Below are 23143 nucleotides of genomic sequence, written 5' to 3'. Positions count from 1 at the left end.
GCGGCCATTTTGTTCTTCTCGTGGTTCCAGTGGGGAGAGAAGGAGGAAGCGGGGAGCGGGGAGGCTGGGGGGGCGGGTGGGCGTCCCGCCGCGGCTGCTGCCACCGCCGCCACCACCGCCTCTTGTGCTCGTGGTTGTGGAAAGGAGGTGTGAGTCCAGGGCACGAGCTGGCGGCGGCGCCGCTGCGGGAGGGTCGGCGGTGGGAAGGCGATGGCGGATATAGACAAACTCAACATCGACAGCATCATCCAACGGCTGCTGGAAGGTGAGGCGGCGGCTGGAGGGTCCGGGGGAGGGGCGCAGAGGACGACAATTGGGAGGCCGGTTGGGTTTGCTGCGCCGCGGGGAGAAGGAGGGAGCCCGCCGAATGGAGCCGCGGGGATCTGAAGGGAGGGAAGCTGCCCAGGGGTCCCGAACTTGAAGCTGTCCACAGAGCCTCGCTTGCCCTGCTCATTCATTGCACGAGGACGCGAGCTTCCTCCTGACTGGGAAATTTGAAAACTCCACTTCCTCTGTCGCCCCCCAACCCCGACGCAACGTTTTCCGCCCATATTTACTTGTCCGCTTCCTACGCCCCCCCCCATACCCCTGGCGAACCGGATCGGTCTTTGGGGGAGAAGGTTGGGAGGCGGGGGCTCCTGCCACCTCATGAGTCCCCTGTGCGGTACTTTAAAACGCGAGCTTCAGCTCCTGGTTCTAGCCCTCTGGGAAAGCGGTTTATTGGGGCTACGGCTTCCACTAGGCTTGGGTCACTCCTCATCCTCTATCGACTTTGATTTTTTTTGGAGTTTAAGGGCCCATTTCTGGTTACTCATTTAAACACGTTCCCATCACGAGGGCGCATAAGGACCTGCCTCCTGCAGTCCCCCACGTCTTGATGGGCAGCGGGGGTCTCCACGCTCTCTCCCGGATCGCGCACCCGTGTTTCGGGCTGGCCTTGGTCCTCCCTGAGCAGCCCTGCGAGGTAGGTGCTGTTAGTTCTTGATCCGGAAGAAGCGCAGTCACTCGACCAAGGTCACGATAGTTAGTGACATGTGCCAAACCCCGTGTGGCCCGGAGCGACATTCACCTGTCACCAGAAGGGCGTCCAGTGGTTACAGAGGGATAAAGTTAAAATAAAACTGCCGTTTGGGGGGGCTTGAGACCTGTGGCTGATCCTGTTGAGGTTGGGGTTCAGAGGGAAACAGAATTGGACTGCTGGGGGAGAATGTGTCTGCTGAGGGCAACGGCTTATCAAGTCATGCCGGCACTGGAAAATGTGCATTTGACTTTTTTTTACTGCAGTGGTCAAATTTCACTTATATTGTAGAAGGGATTTAGGAGTTTAGTGACACTTCCTACCCACCCCCCGCCTTCCTTTTTCTGATTTTTACAGTAGCATGCTGTGATTTCACAGTCACAGGTTTCATCAGACCGCTGCCTCCTGCCTTGCTGCTGGCCTTCCAAGGTGCTTCCATAGAGGGGTGGCACCACAGCCCCGGTTCAGCAGCTGCAGGTCTTGGCAAGCCGGTCGTGAAGATGAAACTCCTGAAAATATCTTGTCCGTGTTATGAAAAGCTGTGCTTTATGTTTTAATAAGAGAAACCCTCCAGTACGTGTCCTGCAGGGCCCCGAGATGCAGCTCCCACCTTGTGCCCCGGGCACAGGGCACCCTTGTCTCTCCTTCAGTGCCTGGCGCAGCCTCCTGATCAATGCCCTTCTTTATGTGCCAAGAGGCAGCAGCCAGTAGGAACCAGTTAAAATCGTTTACTGTAAGAAAATGACTTTGTAAAGTTTTTTCTTTTTTTTTTAAAAGATTTATTTATTTTTATTGGAAAGGCAGATATACCGAGAGGACAAGAGACAGAGAGGAAGATCTTCCATTCAGTGATTCACTCCCCAAGCAGCTGCAACAGCTGGAGCTGTGCCTATCAGGAGCCAGGAGCTTTTTCCAGGTCTCCCATGTGGGTGTAGGACCCCAAAGCTTTGGAGGGTCCTCGACTTTTCCAGGCCACAGGCAGGGGCTGGATGGGAAGTGGGGCCGCCGTGATTAGAACCGGCGCCCATATGGAGCGTTCAAGGCAAGGACTTTAACCACTACGCTATCATGCTGCTCCCTGTAAAGCATTTTTTCCAGCTGTTTAGTTTTAAATTTCTCACACAGGTAGGAGGGATGTGTGGTGAGACGGGAGGGCTTTAGAGTTCTGTGAGAAAAGCACAAAGATTTGGAACCCGAATGGTTCAAATTTTAGGTTTATTTAGGTCTCATCGACTTAAATCCAAATCCAGTTCACCCGTAGCACTCTGAATCTGCATAACTGACTTGTCTGGACTCAGAGTGTGCTGAAAATGGGTCTTGTGAGCTTGGCTCCTGTGGAAGGCGGCGGGGGGGGGGGGGGGGTGTCAGTCACTGTGTCCTACCAGCCCCCCTGGTGTGCGCTGCCTGAGCAAACCACGGGTGACAACACTGCTCAAACTCAGAAGGCAGTGCTTCCAAATCGTGGGCCTCAGCCTATTGTGGTGACCTATCGAGGAGGTGCCTTCCTGTCAGCAAGAGGATGCTAGTGATACAGTTTGCTTTTTGTAAGCCCCCAAAGCCTTCTTCCCTGAAAACTTAAAAGCAAGTTTGGAAATGGCGGGAGCAGACCCTCTGCCTTGCTGGGCAGTTCTGGACGTTGTAGCCAGCGCAGAAGGCATGGGTGATGGTGGTAGGAGGAGTGGTGAAAGCAGCACGTGGGTCGGTCACAACAGCTCTTCTTGCCATAAACCAAGGCCATCCCAGTGCTGCCTTGATGCTGGCCAACCCCCACAAGGAGTTGTGTTTTAGTACAAGTGGTGCTCAAGATTTTTTTTTAAGATTTGCATGTTTTTGGGGCTCGGCAGCATGGCCTAGTGACTAAGGTCCTCGCCTTGATCCCATATGGCCGCTGGTTCTAATCCCGGCAGCTCCACTTCCTCTCTATCTCTCCTCCTCTCAGTATATCTGACTTTGTAATAAAAATAAAATAAATCTTAAAAAAAAAAAAAGAAAGCTTAAAAAAAAAAAGATTTGCATGTTTTTACTAGAAAGGCAGAGTGACACACCTTCTGTCCACTGGTTCACTCCACAGATGGCCACAGTGGGGATCCCAAGCCAGGAGCTTGGGATTCTGATTCTCCCATGTGGGTGCAGGAGCCCAAGGATTGGGGCCATGTTCCGCTGACTTCCCAGTTTCTAAACAGAGCTGGATTAGAAGTGGAGCAGCCAGGGACTTGAACCCTGTGCCCATATGGGATGCTGACCCCATAGGTAGAGGTTTAACCTACTATACCATGGCACCAGCCCCAACTGCTGCTTAAATATTTACAATTGTAGTTAAGACTGGGGAGCACATGGAAGTAAACCAGATGTTGGTTCAATCTGGTGTCCTCATGTGAGATGTGGGGCAAAGTTAACCTGAGGGAATAGTCTTGGCCAGTGGTTCTCTTGCATAGCAAGAGGTTGTAACTTTTTACGTCCTGGTTAGTAGAAAGTACCTTTGCTGTGAAAAGGACCTTTGTCAAACTAAAACTGCCATGCTTGATTTTTCATGATTTAAGCAAATGTTTTGATGCACAGCAAAATGTTGGTAGAGGGATAGAATTTTTTTTTTTTTTAAAAAAAGATTTTATTGTTATTGGAAAGCCGGATATACAGAGAGGAGGAGAGACAGAGAGGAAGATCTTCCATCCGATGTTTCACTCCCCAAGTGAGCCGCAACGGGCCGGTACGCGCCAATCCGATGCCGGGAACCAGGAACCTCTTCCGGGTCTCCCATGTGGGTGCAGGGTCCTAATGCATTGGGTCGTCCTCCACTGCTTTCCCAGGCCACAAGCAGAGAGCTGGATGGGAAGTGGAGCTGCCGGGATTAGAACCGGCATCCATATGGGATTCGGGCGCGTTCAAGGTGAGGACTTTAGCCGCTAGGCCACGTCGCCGGGCCCCAGGGATAGAATTTTAAAAGTTATTTGATCTGTACATGGAAGGGTCTTCAGTTCATGGACGATGTGCTATTGAAAGCCTGCCTGCCTGTAGAATTTCATAATATTTTACGTCAAAATGAGCATACTTAATTCCCAGTTTTCCACCAACCCTTTCCAGGTTCCCCTCATTACTGTCTCCCTCCTGAGCCAGGTAAAGGTTCATTTGTGTCAAAGTGCTCCAAAACTAGTGAGGGAATTTATGCCAGAGGCCACTGCTTGATGGTATGACACACAAAAGCATTGGTTCTTGGGCCGAAAGAAACTGTAAAGGGCACATGATGGAATGAGGGGGAGTCCTTCAAAATGAAGGCCAAAGAAAACAGTGTTTCCTAAAGAGCAGCTACAAGTTTGTTTGTTTGTTTTTCAAGATTTGTTTTTATTTATTGGGAAGTCAGATATACAGCGAGGAGAGAGCAAGCGAGCTTCCATCTGCCGATTTGCTCCGCAAGTGGCCACAATGGCTGGAAGTGAGCCAATCTGAAGCCAGGAGACAGAACCTTCTTCTGGGTCTCCCACGTGGGTGCAGGGTACCAAGACTTTGGGCCATGTTCTGCTACTTTCCCAGGCTACAAGCAGGGAGCTGGATGGGAAGTGAGGCCACCAGGACACGAACTGGCACCCATATGGGATCCTGGTGCACAGGGCGAGGACTTTAGCCGCTCGGCCGTGGCACTGAGCCCAGCTGCAGTTATTTTTTGCACAGCTGATAATTCTAATGGTACATCTAAGTAGGGTGTTGTGCTCGTTTCCTGGGAGGGGTGTTCCCTGCCCACCCGCAGACAGATGGTCAGAGCGGTGTCTGAAGGAGTGTGCTTCTGGGCCTCTCTGTCCCTCTGACAGTGACAGGAAGCAGCAAGGACATTGAGCAAAATGTCCATGTACTTCTGTTATACTTTAAGGAAGAGGGATAGACAGGGGCAGACCGGAACTACCCCTTCCCATCCTGAGAACTGGTGGGCAAAGATGGCCTTAGTCTCCCAGCAGAAGGAGCCAGGGTAGAAGTTGGAGGGATGGTTTCATGGTTTGAAGCTGGAGTCCTGTTCCTTTGTGGGGCTTCTGCAAAATCCAATGGACAAGGGCGGGTCTCTGATCTCAAAGGAGCGACGTGATTGATGTGACATCAATGTAGTTACTGCATTTCCTTTATGATTGGGGCTATTACGAGACCATGAAGGCTAAAATTTGAAACAGAGTTCAAAATTCTTGAAGTGATTTGTTTTGTAGATTGGGAGACCAGAAAGCTAAACAAGAGGAATAAGCAAGAATTCATTGCTCTTGGAGTTTCTGGAATTTGGGGAGAGATTTTTGTGCTGGGATTAGGCCCGTGTCCAAAGCCTGAAGGACAGCTGCTTTGTTTGGGGGTCTTCATGTGAAACTTCAGATGTGTCTGCTGTCTCCAGCGCTCCATTTTGCTAGGATTTTCTGAATGACTCCTTTGTCTAGAGAGGAGGAGTGTCCCTGAGTGATGGGAAGACTTGGAGGAGATGAAATCTCACAGAATGTTTGCAGAGGGAGCATCTCATAGTGTTTTCATCAAAATGTGTTTTTACACTAGGAGTGAATTGGCTTTGTCCAAACGGAGAGAAGGCAGGACGCTGGGAGTGGCGGCCCGGCTTTGCAGTGATGCAATGTGGCTGGCCACTCGGAAATCTGGTGACGTCACAGAGAGGCAGAGGATTCTTAACCTGTTTCTGTGGTTTTCATTTTTCATAAAAAAGATGTCAACCATGGAAAAGTTTAATGTTGCATGTGGTTGCTGCAGTTTTTGTCTTGATTTGGGTTTGAAATCTCGTTTTCCTAAACGTGCCAAATAGCCTGAGATGACGGAGGTGAATGTGACGTGCGCCTGTCAGGATTGTCGAACATGGTCTCTGTCTCTCTTGGGGCTGCTTGTGCTTTTCTGAAGTTCTGAAACTTCAGTCTAGTTCAGCTTGTGCCATTTTTGTGTCTGCTGCTGCTTTAATAGGATCTTTGAACAATTAGGGGCCTTTCTGTGGCAGGGAGAATATTTTCATATTCTTCATAAATAGCCTCAGGTAGTCTTACACTGACTAACTGAATTTTCCTCCCTGCTGTGGTTAGGCTGTCAGAAGTCGGCATCATCTCTGCTCACCAGCTGGCCTTGCAAGGCAACACCAGCAACTGCTAACCATGTCACCTTTTCACCTTTATTTATCTGGAAAACAGTGTTAACAAAGAGACAGATGTTCTGTCCACTGTTCATTCACATGACAGCCGAGGCTGGCCCAGGCTGAAGCCAGGAGTTTCTCTTGGGTTTGCATGTGGGTGGCTAGGAGCTGGATCCAAAATGGAGCAGCCTGAACTTGAACCTAAACTAAGACCCATATAGAATGCTGACATTGGTAGTGTCAGCTTAATCTACTTGAGACAAATTCTTTGGAGCTTTTTTTTTGCTGCTTGTAATTGTTGTTTGAGATTTATTCTATTTATTTAAAAGAATTGCAGAGAGAAATACAGATAATACTCTTCCTTCTGCTGTTTACAAATGGCCTCGATAGCCAGGACTGGGCCAGGCTGAAGCCAGGAGCTTCTTTTTGGTCTCCCACATGGGTGCTGCTGCCGATTTCCCAGGCACATCAACAAGGAGCTGGATCAGAAGTGGAGCCACCAGGACGTGAACCAGAACCCACAAGGGACCCACCACACTGGCCCCTGTGGAGATCTTTGTGGAGTTCTAGTGTTGGTGGTATGGCAGACAGAGATCAGGTACACTTTGACAGAGGAGCCTTTGTTGCTGTTAGCATTACCATACACTTTTCTAAATCTCCCTTCCTGGCCAGGTGAAACACTTGGACTAGAAGTTCCATGCTCTCAGTATAGTTGATGTGTGTCCCAGGCTGTCTGGTCACGGTGCCTTGGGTTCTGATTCCCGCACAGTTCTGCACACATGCATTTCTGAGAAATACTCTGGACAGTTTAATGCTTGTTCATCAGAATATTTTTGATTTCATTGGCATTTGGTTGTTGATGTGATTTTTAAAAATTTATTTGAAAGAGTGACAAGAGAGATATCTTCCATCTTCTGGCTGACTTCCCAGATGTCCACAACGGCCAGTGCTGGGCTGTTATATCTATATACATCGATAGAGATTATCTATACATACACACACACCCCTTTGGCTTTCTTTAATGATGTGGTGTGACATGAGCCTTCAAGTGAACTTTGAGTTCTGGTCACAGCTTTTAAAACATTAATCTATGGTTGCTAGTTTGTTGCTCGCCCATGAAAATGTGCTTGGGAAGAAAAGGACGTTCTGTTGCCAGGGCGTTCCCAGCCTGCGCCCAGGCTCTGGCACACTTGGTGCCAAGCAGCCATGTTCTTGAATTTGTGCAGCCTGCTGAGGATTAGTCATCTTAAGCAGCAGATCGGTCCTTGAGCTCATTGTGGAGTGCTTCCCATGTGACTGTATGAGGGGCATGCCATAGTGGGGAAATGTATATCATGGGGAAAATGCCTCGTTTGTTTTGTGATTTATTTTTATTTGGAAGACAGAGTTAACACAGAGAGGAGACAGAAAGATCTTCCATCTGCTGGTTCACTCCCCAAATGGCTGTGATGTCCAGAGCTGGGCAGGTCTGAAGCCAGGAGCCTGGAGCTTTTGCTGGGTCCGCCACATGGGTGCAGGATCCCAAGCATTTGGGCTGTCCTCTACTGCTTTCCAAGTCCATTAGCAGGGAGCTGGATTGGACGTGGAGCAGCTGAGTCCTGAACTGGTGGCTATGTGGGATGTCTGTGCCACAGGCGGAGGCTTAGGCTGATATGCCACAGTACTCGCCCCATTGCTAATTTTTAAAAAAATTTTAGGCCCAATAAAACTTTTTATTTTTCTCTGGACTTTCTGAAATCCCATATGTTGGGGTTTGTCCTATCGTAACTCCTTTGGTTTGATAAAGCTTAACAGCAAATTTTTAAGCGGGGTGTGGTATGGGAAAAGCACCACTAGACCTTGCTGCTTACAAACTGTGTAACCTTGGACCTCCCTGCCTGTGCCGTGGATGGTGCCCATGTGCTGGCTTCGTGGGACTCTTCTGAGACAATTGAGACCCTTCGTGACGTGACCTGTGCGGTGCCCTGAGGCACATGGCGTCCTAGACGGACACACCGAAAATAGCAAAGTGGGGTTTTAGGCTATAGGCTGATCTGGTATCTCGCAACTATTAGTCATGTTCAACTTTGTTTTAGAGCAGTCCTGAATTTTGTTAGAAAAACACTGGGGTCTGGTAGGAAAGCTGGACTGTTGGTTGCTTTGTGGGTTTAGGGCACAGCAGTGGATGTCCCTCCAGTCAGAGACATGCGGTCATTTGTGCAGCCAGGTACAGGGTCCAGAAGGGACAGACAGGAACAGTATCGGTGTGGGCTGCTTGTTAACACACAGGACTGTGATAGGGAGGAGAGGGTTGGCTGAGGCTTTTCCAGGGTGAGGAGGCACAGTTAATTGCCAGTTGGTGAAGGATGGCTTGGGCAGGGCCCCAGTTCATGTCCCGGCTGCTTGTTCCACCTTCCATCCAGCTCCCTGCTTGTGGGCTGGAAAGGCAGTAGAGGATGGCCCAGGGCCTTGGGACTCTGCACCCGTGTGGGAGACCTGGAAGAAGCTCCTGGCTGTGGACCGGCACAGCTCTAGAGGTTGCAGCCACTCGGAGAGTGAACCAGCGGGTGCAAGATGTTTCTCTGTCTCTACTTAACTCTGTAAATCTGCCTCTGCAATAAAAATAATTTTTTTTAAAGCAAAGTTTGGTTTTATAGTTTTTCCTTGAGCTAATTGTAGGGAATTTAAGAAGCTGTAAGTCCATGTTTGTTGGTTTTAATGAGTACCGTTTTTGAATTATAAATGACTTGCTGGGTGGAGGTGCATCTGGTGTTTACAGTTAGGAACCTTTTGTTTAGTGGTAGTGGTTTTTACTGTCTGAATAATGCTGCTAAGCACAAGCTGAAAAGCAGAATTAGGCTTGAGGCTGCCATAAACCATACCTAAGGGTTGCTGTAGGACACTTCCAAAGCCATGGAGATTGGTACTAGTGGCATTGGTGTTGATCTGATGGCATTGGCTTAATAGAATTGCACTCACTGAGAAAGCAGGCCTGCTGTTCGCTTAGTGCAGAGACTTGGGTGGGCCACTGATTCACAAGTGTAAGGCTGCCCTGCACACAGGTGAGTTCAGGTTGAAGCCAAAAGCTATTAGGAGTTCCCTCCTAGCCAAAAATAAAGATTCCTGCTTGGCTGGCTGCCCAAGTTTCAGGGTGACTTGTGGTGAAATCACCAATGCTTTGGAGTTTTCTGGCCAGTGAGGCAGGAATCCTGCTTTTTCCACTGGGAGTGTTTCTTGAGTTTTCTGCTACTTGTGTGTCTAGAGAAAGAAATTTACTGCGGTTCTTCTGGGAGAAACTTTTTCAGTTGCTGTTTGTTATTTAGGCATCTGTTCCCTTTCCCTCCAAGACTGTCATTACTGTGCTTTCCCTTTTACTGCTTCTGCTTTCAAAATAAGATGGTCAAGAGGAAAATGCCAGTGTCTTAGTTCCCGTGGGCATTTTGGGTCTCAAGCAGTGCTGGGATTGGCCCGAAGTGGTAGCACCAACCCAGCTGGGTCCTTTGTCATTTTCTCTTCATTTGTGCTTCAGCAGTGTGTCACTTACCATCATTACTACTTTTTCATTAAAAATAAATAAATACCCCCTCTGTACACTGATGTGGTGGACAAGACTTGTGCCTTCAGAGTAGCCGCGTCTCGGGGGCCTTCTGGACCGAAGGCTGCGTTCACATCCTCATTTAATCTTCACAGCCTTTTCATGGGAGATGAGTCTCAACCAAGGACTTGAGGCATTTTAAGACGAAGAAGGAAGATACAAACGGACCACATTTTCTGCTGTTTCTCAGCCAGTGAACCAGATATCTTTATAATTTTTAATGCAAGCAAAATGTCTAACATTAGTATAATTTAAAGCACTGATTTAATCTGGTGGATTTTATTTTGCTAAGACTGAATCGCTTGATTGGGTTTAATAGTGAAAAGATAGAAACTTAATTTCTGCATTTACTACTGTTCTGTTTTTGCTCATTCCTGAGAGCATGTCTGCTTTTATGATTTTCTTGTTAAAGCAGGAGTTAAAACTTCGGTCGAGGGCCTGGTGTGGTGGCCCTAGTGGCATGTGCCAGGATCCCATATGGATGCTGGTTCATGTCCCGGCTGCTCCATTTCCCACCCAGCTCCCTGCTTGTGGTCTGCAAGGGCAGTCGAGCATGGCCCAAAGCCTTGGGACCCTGTATCCACATGGGAGACCCGGAAGAAGCTCCTGGCTTTGGATTGACTCAGCTGTGGCTGTTGCAGCTACTTGGGGAGTGACCCAGCAGATACTGCTGGCAAGCTGCTTTGTTAGACTGCTCCTTTCTGGAAGGGGCACTTTGTGGCTATAAAATTAGGACTCATTGAGTAATTCCGTGCTGTCCAGTGAGTGCCTAATGAGTACTTTGCTAGAACTACAACCAAGAGAATTTCTTCTTTACCTCTCCTGTCCACCTACCTGCTGGTCATGAATGTTGGAAGGCCTTCCATGTAGAAAGGAAGGGGAATGCTGAGTATTTTTGTTCACGTTAGTGGAGAACTTTCTCAGTGCTATGCAGGCAGGATTTTAAGCCCAAATGATGCCCCAAAAAATACATTAAAATATGGGCAAAGAGCTTGTGCCATTTAAAAAAAAAAAAAAAGATTTGTTACCAGAAAAGCTCTGTGGGTTCTTTTCTCAGCTTAGTGTAGAAATAGAAGTCCGAGAGTCGATTGCAGTTTTATTTACAAAGCGACCAGGTGGATGTAGAAAGAGGGAAGAGGAAAACACCTCCCAGAAATGGCCCGGAGGAGGGGGACGAGAGAGAGAGACTCTCAAGGGTTTTCGGAAGGTCTTGGGATTTTAGGCATTCCCTTACTTCTGCTTGTCTAGTGGAAACCTGCAGGGAAGATGCTCCACATTGGTGGTCTCTAACCAGTTAGGGATGGCTGGGCAGTTCTTACACCACCCACTTGAAGGTGTGGCCAAGATTTTAGTGGGCTTGGATATTCTTAAGATTTATTTACTTTTGGGCCCAGCGGCGTGGCCTAGCGGCTAAAGTCCTCGCCTTGAACGCCCCGGGATCTCATATGGGTGCCGGTTCTAATCCCGGCAGCTCCACTTCCCATCCAGCTCCCTGCTTGTAGCCTGGGAAAGCAGTGGAGGACGGCCCAATGCATTGGGACACTGCACCCGCGTGTGAGACCCGGAAGAGGTTCCAGGTTCCCGGCTTTGGATCGGCGCGCACCTGCCCGTTGCGACTCAGTTGGGGAGTGAATCATTGGACGGAAGATCTTCTCTGTCTCTCCTCCTCTGTATTTCTGGCTGTAATAAAATGAATAAATCTTTTTAAAAAAAAAAAGATTTATTTACTTTTATTTGAAAGGTAGATTTTACAGCGAGAGAAGGAGATAACAACAGAAAGATCTTCTGTCCAATGATTGATTTCCCAAATGGCCACAGTGGCCAGAGCTGAGCAGTTTAGACCCAGAACTTTTTTGGGGTCTCCTGAAAATTAACCTGTGCCTTTTTTTTTTTTTAATTTTATTATTTTTTCTCCATTAATTACAATGTATTACATGACACAATTCATAGGTACTGGGATTCTCCCCCCTTCACCCCAAACCCTCCCCCCCCCCGGTGGATTCTTCCATCCTGTTGCATAGCCACAGCTCAAGTTGTTCTGGGATTCCCTCATTGCAAGCATACACCATACATAGAGTCCAGCGTCCCATTGACCAAATTCAACGACCTCTTAGGGAGGCCCTCTCAGGTCCAAGGGCAGAGCCAGCAGAGCATCACCTCGATCAATTAGAAGCTCCAACATATCATCAGCCACAATCCAGGTACGATGAGACTGGTGCAGAGTCCACTGATTGACATAGTCCATCTTAGAGTTTCCCCTTGTCCAGTTTTCCGCTGCAAACATATAGCTGAGGTGGTTGATTGATCTACTCCATCTTCCATCTTTTCTTGGTTAATGTTTTGATTCCTCCATTTTGTTCAGGGGATCCCCAAAGAAACTTTGAGGTGTTCCCAGTCCAGGCTCCTACATGCACTACTAGTAAGCACAGTTCCCGCCACAGTCCATCACCCCGATCAGCTGGTGGTTGCAACTGCTGGGTTGGTTCTATTCTCAGCCCCAACCTCCACTAGAACCAATGAGTACTGCAGCCCATCCTGGTTCTGGCCATCACACACTCATGCTTCACTTAAACCAATGGGAGGTGTGCTGGATGGGTGCTGCACTCCTGACCGGCACAGGTAGCCTTGCCTTGGCATTTTGTATTGTATACCTTTTTTTATTTTTATTTATTTTTTTTTTTTAATCGCAACCGAACCTGGCCAGACCCCCGCACAGCTCCAGCGCACAGACTTGCCAGTGGATAACGCAAGCTAACTCAGCCCGGTTCGCCTTTTTTTTTTTTTTTTAAAGATTTATTTATTTTTATTGGAAAGGCAGATATATAGGAAGGAGGAGAGCCAGAGAGGAAAATTTTCTGTCTGATGATTTACTCCCCAAACGACCTCAATAGCCAGAGCTGAGCTGAACTGAAGCCAGGAGATCTTCCGGGTCTCCCACACAGGTGCAGGGTTCCAAGGCTTTGGGCCGTCTTCAACTGCTTTCCCAGGCCACAGACAGAGAGCTGGATGGGAAGTGTGACCACCGGGATTAGAACCGTGGCCCATATGGGATCCTGGTGCATTCAAGGCAAGGACTTCAGCCACTAGGCCATCACTTCTGGCCCAGTTTGTACCTTTTTTTTTTTTTTTTTTTTTTTTTTTTCAGATTTTTTGTTATTATTTTTTAATTAGAAAGGCAGATATACATAGAGGAGGAGAGACAGAGAGGAAGATCTTCCATCCGATGATTCACTCCCCAAGGGAGCACAACGGCCGGTGCTGTGCCAGTATGAAGCCAGGAGCTTCTTCCAGGTCTCCCACAGGGGTGCAGGGTCCCAAAGCCTTGGGCCATCCTCAGCTGCTTTCCCAGGCCACAAGCAGGGAGCTGGATGGGAAGCAGGACTGCCAGGATTAGAAGTGGCGCCCATATGGGATCCCAGTGCGTCTAAGGCGAGGACTTTAGCTGCTAGGCTATTGTGTCGGGTCCAACCTGTGCCATTTTTTTTTTTAAAGATCTATTCATTTTAATTACAGCCAGATATACACAGAGGAGGAGAGACAGAGAGGAAGCTCTTCTGTCCGATGATTCACTCCCCAAGTGAGCCGCAACGGGCCGGTGCGCGCCAATCCAAAGCCGGGAACCAGGAACCTCTTCCGGGTCTCCCACGCGGGTGCAGTGTCCCAATGCATTGGGCCGTCCTCAACTGCTTTCCCAGGCCACAGCAGGGAGCTGGATGGGAAGTGGAGCTGCCGGGATTAGAACCGGCACCCATATGGGATCCCAGGGCTTTCAAGGTGAGGACTTTAGCCGTTAGGCCACGCCGCCGGGGGCAACCTGTGCCATTTTTAATGAAATGAAAATAGTATTCATACTTTGTTGGGAATAAATCTGACTCTTGAGCATCATCTTCTGAAAAAGTACTGATGGCTAAAAGAGTCTGAAGGTTTGGGGCCATCCTCTACTGTTTTCCCAGGGCAGAGGCAAGAAGCTGGGTGAGAAGTGGGGCTGCCAGGTTTAGAACCGGGGCCAATATGGGATCCTGACTCATGCAAGGTGAGGACTTTAGTCACTAGGCTATCGTGCTGGACCCTAGCTCTCTACTTCTGATCCAGCTCCAGCCCCTGCATCCTGGGAAGAATGGCTCAGTACCCATGTGGAAGATCTGGATAGATTTTTGGGTTCTTCATTTTGGCTGTACCCAGCCCCAGGTGTTTGAGGTGTTTGGAAGAGTGAATCGGTGCATGGAAGATCTCGTTGTCTCTGCCTCTCTTTCTCAAAATCTCTTGCTGTACAAATACTAATTCATTTATGAAGCTGGAGGCAAAAAGAGCTGTCCTGTGGGCTGACTGTAAGTGAGCAGGGCAGGGGTGTGGCTTACACGCAGAGCAAGGCCCCCTGGCATCTTGTTTCAGCTGGCAGCAGAGGAAGGCCTGGCAGTTCACCTTCTCCTGCACAGCCAGGATGACCCTCTGGGCCCTGTGCGACAGCCTCCGGGACATGGGAGATGCAGCTGGTAATTGCTGAAGCCCAGCCAGGGTTTTAAGATGCGCATTAGGCTTAAAACCACATTCCTTGTAAGCAGTCTAAAAAGAACACTGTAGTTTTTGTCTCCCTTATCTAAAAACTTGTATCTTTGTAAATTTTTTCTTGAATTATGTTTGAACTGCAGTGAACTGACAGATTTTTTTCCCCTACAGTGAGAGGATCCAAGCCTGGTAAGAATGTTCAACTACAGGAGAATGAAATCCGAGGACTGTGCTTAAAGTCTCGTGAGATCTTCCTCAGTCAGCCTATCCTACTAGAACTTGAAGCGCCTCTCAAAATATGTGGTAAGTTTGGGCACACAAGAGCTGTCTCTGTTTACCTGAGTGTTGAAGGGTATATTGATATGTTGACAGAATCCTTTTCTAGTTATTAATAATATGCTGAAATTACTTAAATAGGAGCTTTAGAGCAAGTGTTTTTGTTTGCTTATTTTGATTCGTTTAAGATTTATCTGTTTTTATTGGAAAGACAAATTTACAGAGAGAAGGAGAGACCAAGAGAAAGAGCTTCTGCCTGCTGGTTCACTGCCCAAATGGCTGCAATGACTGGAGCTGAGCCAGGAGCCAGGAGCTTCTTTTGGGTCTCCCGTGTGGGTGTAGGATCTCAAGGCTTTGAGCCGTCCTTGACTGCTTTCCCAGGCCTACGGCAGGGAGGGAGCTGGATGGGAGTTAGAGCAGCCAGGACATGAACTAGCACCTGTGTGGGATCCCGGCGCATGCAAATCTAAGGATTAGCCCATTGAGCCATCAGGCTGGGCCCTTTATTGTATTTATTTTAAAGATTCTATTTACTTGAAACAGGGAGAGACAGATAGATCCTGCCTTGTGGTCCACTCCCCAGATGGTGGGCAAGGCAAAGGCAAGGGTCCAAGCACGTGGGATATTTGCAGTTCTTTACCCAGGCAGTTAGTGGGAAATTAGATCAGAGATGGAACAGCTGGGACATGAACCTCTGCCCGTGTGGGGGGCTGGTATCATAGGTGGCAACTTGGGCCACAGCGCTGGCCCCTGGGCTTGGGATTTTACAGGAGTATTTATGTCACAGCGGGGAACACTGCAGAGAAACAGAGTGATCCTCAGCGTGGCGAGCTAAGAGGAGGTCTGAACCTCCCTGGGAGCTGGCTCTCGGGGTGCTGTTGCTCTGCGTAGTTGAAGCAGGTGATCCATGTTGCCCTGAGCTGCATGTAAGCCACAGCACATTCTTGTGGCAAGGTGGATGACACTGGCACATTCGTATGTTTGTGTTCATATAACAAATTGTCCTTTGGTGTTGTCCATCAGGGATAATAATCCAGAGGCATTATGGGGTGTAGCCAGTGTGTGCTTGTCCTGTCCAGCCTGCGCTCACTACAAGTGTGAGGTCGGCTGCCATAGTAGCCGGAGCTGAGCCATCTGGGCGATAGTGATCAACCCGCGTGAAAGGAAACCCTGTGGCCAGCAGGGACTTCTTGCCACAGAATAAATTCTTAATTGGCCATATTTCGTGAGGTTCTAGACACACACATAAACTTAAAACTGTTATTGAGCTCTGTTGAAATACATAAGATTACAGATTTAAGAGCATTCAGTGCCATGGGGCCTTGGATACTGAAAGAATGCCTTTCCCCTGCTTCACTGGTGGGTCGAGCTCCCAGGTGTGCTGACGTTGACTCGCCTTGCTTCTAGGTGACATCCACGGACAGTACTATGATTTGCTGCGACTCTTTGAGTATGGTGGTTTCCCGCCAGAAAGCAACTACCTGTTTCTTGGGGACTATGTGGACAGGGGGAAGCAATCATTGGAGACGATCTGCCTCCTACTGGCCTACAAAATCAAATACCCTGAGAATTTTTTTCTTCTCAGAGGGAACCACGAATGTGCCAGCATCAATAGGATTTATGGATTTTATGATGAATGTGAGTATTTTCTGTATCTAAGAAAAGAATTATTTACATTAACATCTTTTGTTGTGATCTGAAATTTGCTTTTTTTCCTGCGGTAGGAAAGCAATACTGCCACTCTGATAAAACAATGTCCTGGCTTCTTCTGATGTGATGATCATTGGCATAATTGTTGTGGGAGCAGTATTCACAGAAGCTGGATGGTTAGGACAGTACTGAAAGCCTGTCCAAATAGTTTGAGATATAATTTGATTCCACAAATACAGTCAGTACTTTGTAGAGATTGATGGAGCTATGCAAGGTTTATTTGTTTATTTGTTTACTTGAAAGGGAAAGAGAGAGCTTCTCTCCGCTGGTTCACTCCCCTAATGTCTTGCAACAGTCAGGACTGAGCCAGGCTAAAGCCCAGAACTGTCAGCTGTGTTCAGGTCTCCCATGTGGCTGCAAGGATCCCCAACACTATCTTCCACTGCCTTCCCAAGCACAGTAGCAGAGAGCTGAATGGGAAATGAAGCAGTCCATGCTAGAACCATTGCTTTTGTGAGATGCCAACGTCACAGATAGTGGCTAAACCTCCTATACATATAAAGGACAATTACAAGTTTAAACCATTAGGTGTCCTGGTGTCCAGCAAAGTAAAGCCATTGAGCGTAAGGACAGATGTTTGGTTGGGGAATAAAGGCGGTACCTCAGACACGCAGGCTCCACAAGTTTGGACGTCTTCAGCCAGTCGTACCAGTTTACTCCTGCAAGATTTGTACGTTTTAAAGTGAGCATAATTTTCACGTAGAAATGACATCCTGTTTGTTTTCACCTTGACTCCAGAATGTGAGGAATACATGATCTGGTGAGGGGCCAGCCTTATGACGTCATTTCTCTTGCCTGCAGTAAGCTGTCTACCCCAGTGATCTGGCGCTTCCTGACTTACGGTTGGGGTGGCTGATGTGAACTTACTGAAGGCAAAGTCCCGCTGGGTGTGCACCCAGAGCCTTTCTCCAGGCAGGCTGCTCATGATTGCCCCCAGGAGGGGGCTGTCTCAGGGCTGAGTTAGGTATCTGGTTGCAGGAGGACTTGGCGCTGTCCAGTGTCCTGGCATTCCGAGTTCATACTCTGTGCAATTTTAACAATCCATTAGAAAATTGTTGCTTATGAACTGGTGCCTCCAAGTGCCTTTATCTCTGTGTCTGATTCTTAAACCTCTGGCAGGGTGGGTGGACGGGTTTGTTTTATATTATGTTACTTAAGAAGGAGACTGGTCCATGTGTGGATGCCCCCCACATTCCTACAGCAGGCATGGGCTGCCCACACCAAAGCCAAGAACCAGGGCCCCAGATGCTGGAGGCAGCAGTCGCTCCGTCAGCACCCCTGCACTAGCAGAAGGCAGGTGTGAGCAGGATCTGGGTTCAAATCCAGCTTAGGATGTGGTGGTCTCAGTTGTTGTTTACACCTGACCCAGATTTTTTTTATAAAAATTTCTGCTTACTTGAAAGGTAATGAACGTATAATGGTTCCTTGCAGAGAACAGTCACGTTTTTAACCATCCCAAATTTTTGCAGGTAAAAGAAGATACAACATTAAACTGTGGAAAACTTTCACAGACTGTTTTAACTGTTTACCGATAGCAGCCATCGTGGATGAGAAAATCTTCTGCTGTCATGGAGGTATGGAGACTGCTTTCTTCCCCACGGGTGACGGGTGGATGGGTGGATGGGTGGACGCTGTGCCCTTTACCGAGTTACCTTTGTAGCAGTGTCCTCTTGTTTGTAATTCTTGGGTTGATGTCTTGTCACATATCCACCCTGATATGGCCAAGGTCATTTACATAGAATCTGAAGTAAGTGATTTGTTATGGACTTCTGGACTCCTGGTAACAGATTTAAAATAGGACTAGGTTTTCTTTTCTCTCTCTTTTAATATTTATTTATGTTTTGTTTGAAAGGAAGAGTTAGAGCCTGACATGGTAGCCTAGTGGCTAAAGTCCTCACCTTGCACATGCCGGGATCCCATATAGGTGCTGGTTCTAATCCTGGTGGCCCTGCTTCCCATCCAGCTTCCTGGTGGTGGCCTGGGAAAAGCAGTAGAGGACGGCCCTGGGACCCTGCATCGGCATGGTTGATCTGAAAGAAGCTCTTGATCCTGGCTTCGGATTGGCTCAGTTCTGGCCATTGCAGCCACTTGGAGAGTGAATAACCAAACGCAAGATCTACCTCTCTGTATATCTGACTTTCCAATAAAAATAAATAAATCTTTTAAAAAGAATTAAAAAAATAAAAGAAGAGTTAACAGAGAAAGAAGCAAAGGCAGAGAGATCTTATTTTCCATCTGCCGGTTCATGCCACAGATATCCACAATGGCCAAAGCTGGGCTGGTCTGAAGCCAGGAGCTTCTTCTAGGTCTTTGCACGGCTGCAGGGACCCAACAGCTTAGGTCGTCTTCTGCTGCCTTTCCAGGCCGTTAACAGGGAGCTGGATCAAAACTGAAGCTGCCAGGGGCTCGGCAGCGTGGCCTGGTGACTAAGGTCCTCGCCTTGATCCCATATGGCCGCTGGTTCTAATCCCGGCGGCTCCACTTCCTCTCTGTCTCTCCTCCTCTCAGTATATCTGGCTTTGTAATAAAAATGGAATAAATCTAAAAAAAAAAACAAAAGCTGAAGCTACCAGGACTTGAACCAGCACCCATGAGGCGTACTGATGCCACAGGTGGAGGCTTGGCATGCTATGCCATGCTGCCAACCCGAAAATGTTTTTTAAGAGGATCTCCTAGAATACTGAAAATCGATTACCTGTTTATTTGCTTTTGATCCTCCCATAATTTTGGCTTACTTGGGTTATACTTTATTTATTTGAAAGGCAAAGATCTTTGATGTACTGGTTCACTCTCCTTGTGTAGCAGTCTGAGCTAAAGCCACTAATGAAGTACTTGGGCCATCATCTCTTGTCTTCCCAGTGCATTAACAGGAAATTGGGTTGGAAGCAGAATAGTAGCCAAGACTGAAGCTAGCACTGTAATAACATGTGGCAGGGATCCCAGGTGGCTGCACTGCAATGCCCGTTGCAGCTGGTGCTGTCTAGAATGAGGCAGGGAAAGATGATTGCAGTGTACCTGGGAGAGGGCAGTCGAGCTAGGCCCAGAACAGTAAGCCAAGTGCATGTCACCACACCACACATTGTCCTTACAAATGATTTTTAGTAGGGTCCCCTGTGTGCACATCAGCTGGGGAGGATGCAGTAGAGTGGGTCAAAGAGGGATTTACAGAAAAAAATTCATTGGCTCGTTCACTCCCCGTATAGATACTGCTGTATCTGAGGCAAGACGAAAGCCAGGTGCTTCATTTAGTCCTCATGTTGCAGACAGGGACCCAAATACTGGAGCCATCATGTGCTTTACCTTAGCAGGGAGCTGAATTGAAAATAGTAGAGCTAGTACACAAGCCAGTGGCCCATAAGGAATGCAAGTGTCTGAAGCTGTGGCAAAAAGTGTGATACAACACCAGCCCCAAAAGTCACTGGGTTTTAATGTGGCAGCATTCTGTTTTTAAAAGTTTCACTTTCTTCATTTTTCTCATGTTACAGGTTTATCACCAGATCTTCAATCTATGGAGCAGATTCGGCGAATTATGCGACCAACTGATGTACCAGATCAAGGTCTTCTTTGTGATCTTTTGTGGTCTGACCCCGATAAAGATGTCTTAGGCTGGGGTGAAAATGACAGAGGAGTGTCCTTCACATTTGGTGCAGAAGTGGTTGCAAAATTTCTCCATAAGCATGATTTGGATCTTATATGTAGAGCCCATCAGGTATTGACTTTGAATTTTACATGTACTTAAGAGCATGTGTGTGAGCACAGATTCTCCTTGTGGTTTTGGTGGGTAGGTATTGCTTATTTGTACAAAGACCTGCAGGATGCTGTCAGGCTCAGTGGGAAACTGAAAAAATGGTTTGACTCACCTAAAATTTGAACCTGCTTATCCTGGAAATGTTTTCTCTCCAAGGTGGTTGAGGATGGATATGAGTTTTTTGCCAAGAGGCAGTTGGTCACTCTGTTTTCTGCACCCAACTATTGTGGGGAGTTTGACAATGCAGGTGCCATGATGAGCGTGGACGAAACACTGATGTGTTCTTTTCAGGTAGGGTGTGTTTGTCACATGAATTATATTGCCACTTTTCTGCTGACTGTTCGTTTATGTTAAGCAGGCTAAATTTATTTGCCATTACCCAGTGTTTGTCCTAGTTTGAGTAGTGAATGGGTCTCTTAAAGGAAAAAGCTACCATAGAACTTTGCCTCCAGTGTTGACTTTAGCTAGTTTTGCATTATTTAAGTAGGTAAAGCACAATATGCCAGCTCTTTACAGCTAACAGTCTTTTCGTTGTAATCTAAAACCAGAATAGTGTTTGGCTGCGCTTAAATCGCAGCTTTCAGGTGAAGTTGAACTGCCATGTGCTAAGTGTGCTGTGTGAGTGCTTAGTTCTGCACTCATGTAGTCTGATTTCTCAAAAGGTTTGCTGATGTGTTGTGACATGAATTGGTCATCATTCAACACAAAAGCATTATTTGTACAAAGTCTGCCTGTCTTTAACACCTTCAGGCTAGTCTCATCAGAAATGTTTAAGTATAGCATGAGACCTGACAGACAGCAGCCATGTGTGCAGTGACAGAGACCGGTTCTTTCCCAGGCATGGGGGAAGCGACAGTTCCCAGGGGTCATGCAGATGCTCCGGGGGGGCTGGAGAGAATGTTCCCCGTGTGCCAGATGGCAGAGCTCAGAAAACAGCTCACCCAGAGGCCAACTGCTGCTTTTGTCAGATCTAGACTAGCCAAATCCTTAGGTGCAGTTGGGCTGGGTCTGTGTGAACATGGCAGCGGGACTTTGAGAATGGGAATGTTTAGAAGTTTTAGAACCTTTTCTGAACAGAAGGTTTTGTTTAGATTGAGTCTGTTGCCTGCAATACCCTGTGTTTGGATCTTTTCAGATTTTAAAGCCTGCAGAGAAAAAGAAGCCGAACGCCACGAGACCTGTAACGCCTCCAAGGGGTATGATCACAAAGCAAGCAAAGAAATAGTTGTCTGTTGACACCGCCTAGTTGGGACTTGTAACATAGAGTACTCAGCCTTCATTCTTAACAAGTACTGTGTGTGGTCAGCTTGCCCGGCTAGATGTGTGTTTGCGGGGACCTTCCTTCCATTTTTTATTTTATGAATGGCATTTGCTGATTATAACAGCAAAGGAAAGACACTCCATTCCGCAGAAAAAGTGTTTGTTTTGTCTAGTTTTTTAATCCTCTGTTCCTTTTGCAAACAACTTTTAATGATGATGTTAAAGCTGTCCACCTTGGACTGTTTATTCTGTCTAAGGGTGAGTGTACAGTTGATCTTTATTTGTTTTTAATCAAGTACAACCCATGAATAATGTAAATGCTCATTTTCTTTAGGATATAAAGAGCCCCAGGGTGCTCTGAATCTGTACATGTTATTGTCATGAAATGCTTACTGTTGATATAAACCACTGTGAACATTTTTTTTAAATTTTGTTTCAAAGGGATTGCTTTTATTTCATTGTCTTGTCATGTACAAACTAGTTTTTATAGTTATATCAACAATAGGAGAAACCCTTGCCAGCCAGCATCACTGGTATAATGTATATTTAATTGAAGCACACTTTCCTCCACCATATACTTAAAATGACAATTAAAGCCATTCTTTTAAATGTTTGTGACTCTTTCCTAAAGCCAAAGTTTCTGTTGGAAAATGTATTGCAACGCCCCTACGTACAAGGTGGCATAGTGTGTGCATATGCCACCTCCGCAGGGACTCAAAAAGAAGTTTTTTTTATTATTATTTTGAATAGCAGTTAGTAATATAGTGCTGTTTAAGCTCTTAATGATTAAAGTTAATAACATTTTGTACTATTTCCATATAGTCTATTCATTAAGTAATCTTTTTACAGTTGCATCAGGCCTGAACCCGTCCATTCAGAAAGCTTCAAACTATAGAAACAATACTGTTCTATACGAGTGACCGGTTATGCTTTCTTTGGCCTACATTCTTTATTCTGCGATGAAATTGAGGCTTATCAGTCAAAACAAAGAAACTAACTTACTGTCCACCAGTTTATACAGAACTCACAGTATCTATGACTTTTTTTAAACTAAGATCTGTTAAAAAGAAATCTGTTTCAGCAGATGACCGTGTACAATACCATGTGGTGAAAATGAATTCAGACTTATTAAATGATGACCTTGTTACATCCTCTTGGTGTCTATTTATCAGCACAAATACACACAGGAGAACTGTCTGGCATACTGGATAGATTTTCATGAATAAATTGCTCTGGAAACCACACAGTTGTATCTTGGGTTTGTCTCCCTTCAGAGTCTATCTTGCAAAGACAGTTGTCACACATGCTCTTGTCTCACCTTGTCTGAGTTTTTGTAGCAGCGTAACAGAATTGGGACGTTCTGTGTCCATAGCTTCCTGTCCCAGGTTCACTTGAAGTTGGCAAAAAATACAAAACCCTGTTTTCTTTCTCTTTTGAGTCCACCAGCTGCATCTTTATGTGCAGTTCTTTGACCTCTTCCCCAAATTCACATGTAGCACAGTATTCTGTTTTGTGTGAGTGAATCTCGTATCTTAAGACGTACTAAAAGAGGGAAGAGCTGCATACTATGGAGGAGTAGTCCTCTGTTACTGTTTGTCCCTGGACATTAGGAACTAAGCTGGCCGCTGGGCTGCCCTGTTGGGAGGAAAGGCCAAACCTCACGGTCTCGCTCCACGTTCAGGGACAAATCCTGACCACAGTCTCGTCTGTGACTTTCTCGTGAGGCTTTGACTGCAGTGGAAAAGGATGAGTGGCTGGTTGGTTCCAAGGCAGCTTCCTCTTGCTCTCATCTGTGCTTGAACATGATGATTCATCGATTCTGGGACTTCAAAAGGCTATGAAATTGGGGCCAACCGGCTTGAGTTACACCGGCACTGGAGTGTGGTAGCTGACTTCAAAGATCTGGCTGGAGTTGTAGCACAGCAAGTGAAGCCCCCACCTACAGTAGCAGCGTCCGAT

General features: G+C 47.0%; 1 protein-coding gene across 1 annotated transcript; it reads left to right on the top strand.

Annotated features, from left to right (window-relative positions):
* PPP1CC (protein phosphatase 1 catalytic subunit gamma) lies at window positions 1-22333 on the top strand. Its single transcript, XM_004595301.3, has 8 exons — window positions 1-265; window positions 14362-14493; window positions 15874-16104; window positions 17646-17750; window positions 19662-19885; window positions 20081-20215; window positions 21060-21120; window positions 22034-22333. The coding sequence occupies exons 1-8, from the start codon at window positions 211-213 to the stop codon at window positions 22102-22104; spliced, it is 1014 nt and encodes a 337-aa protein (XP_004595358.1). The 5' UTR covers window positions 1-210; the 3' UTR covers window positions 22105-22333.
* Window positions 22334-23143: the final 810 nt, after the last annotated feature.

Source organism: Ochotona princeps, chromosome 29 (assembly GCF_030435755.1).
Source record: "Ochotona princeps isolate mOchPri1 chromosome 29, mOchPri1.hap1, whole genome shotgun sequence".
Classification (NCBI taxonomy): Eukaryota; Metazoa; Chordata; class Mammalia; order Lagomorpha; family Ochotonidae; genus Ochotona; species Ochotona princeps.
The sequence above is the reverse complement of the archived record's forward strand: the minus strand, read 5'-3'. Positions and strand labels throughout refer to the sequence as shown.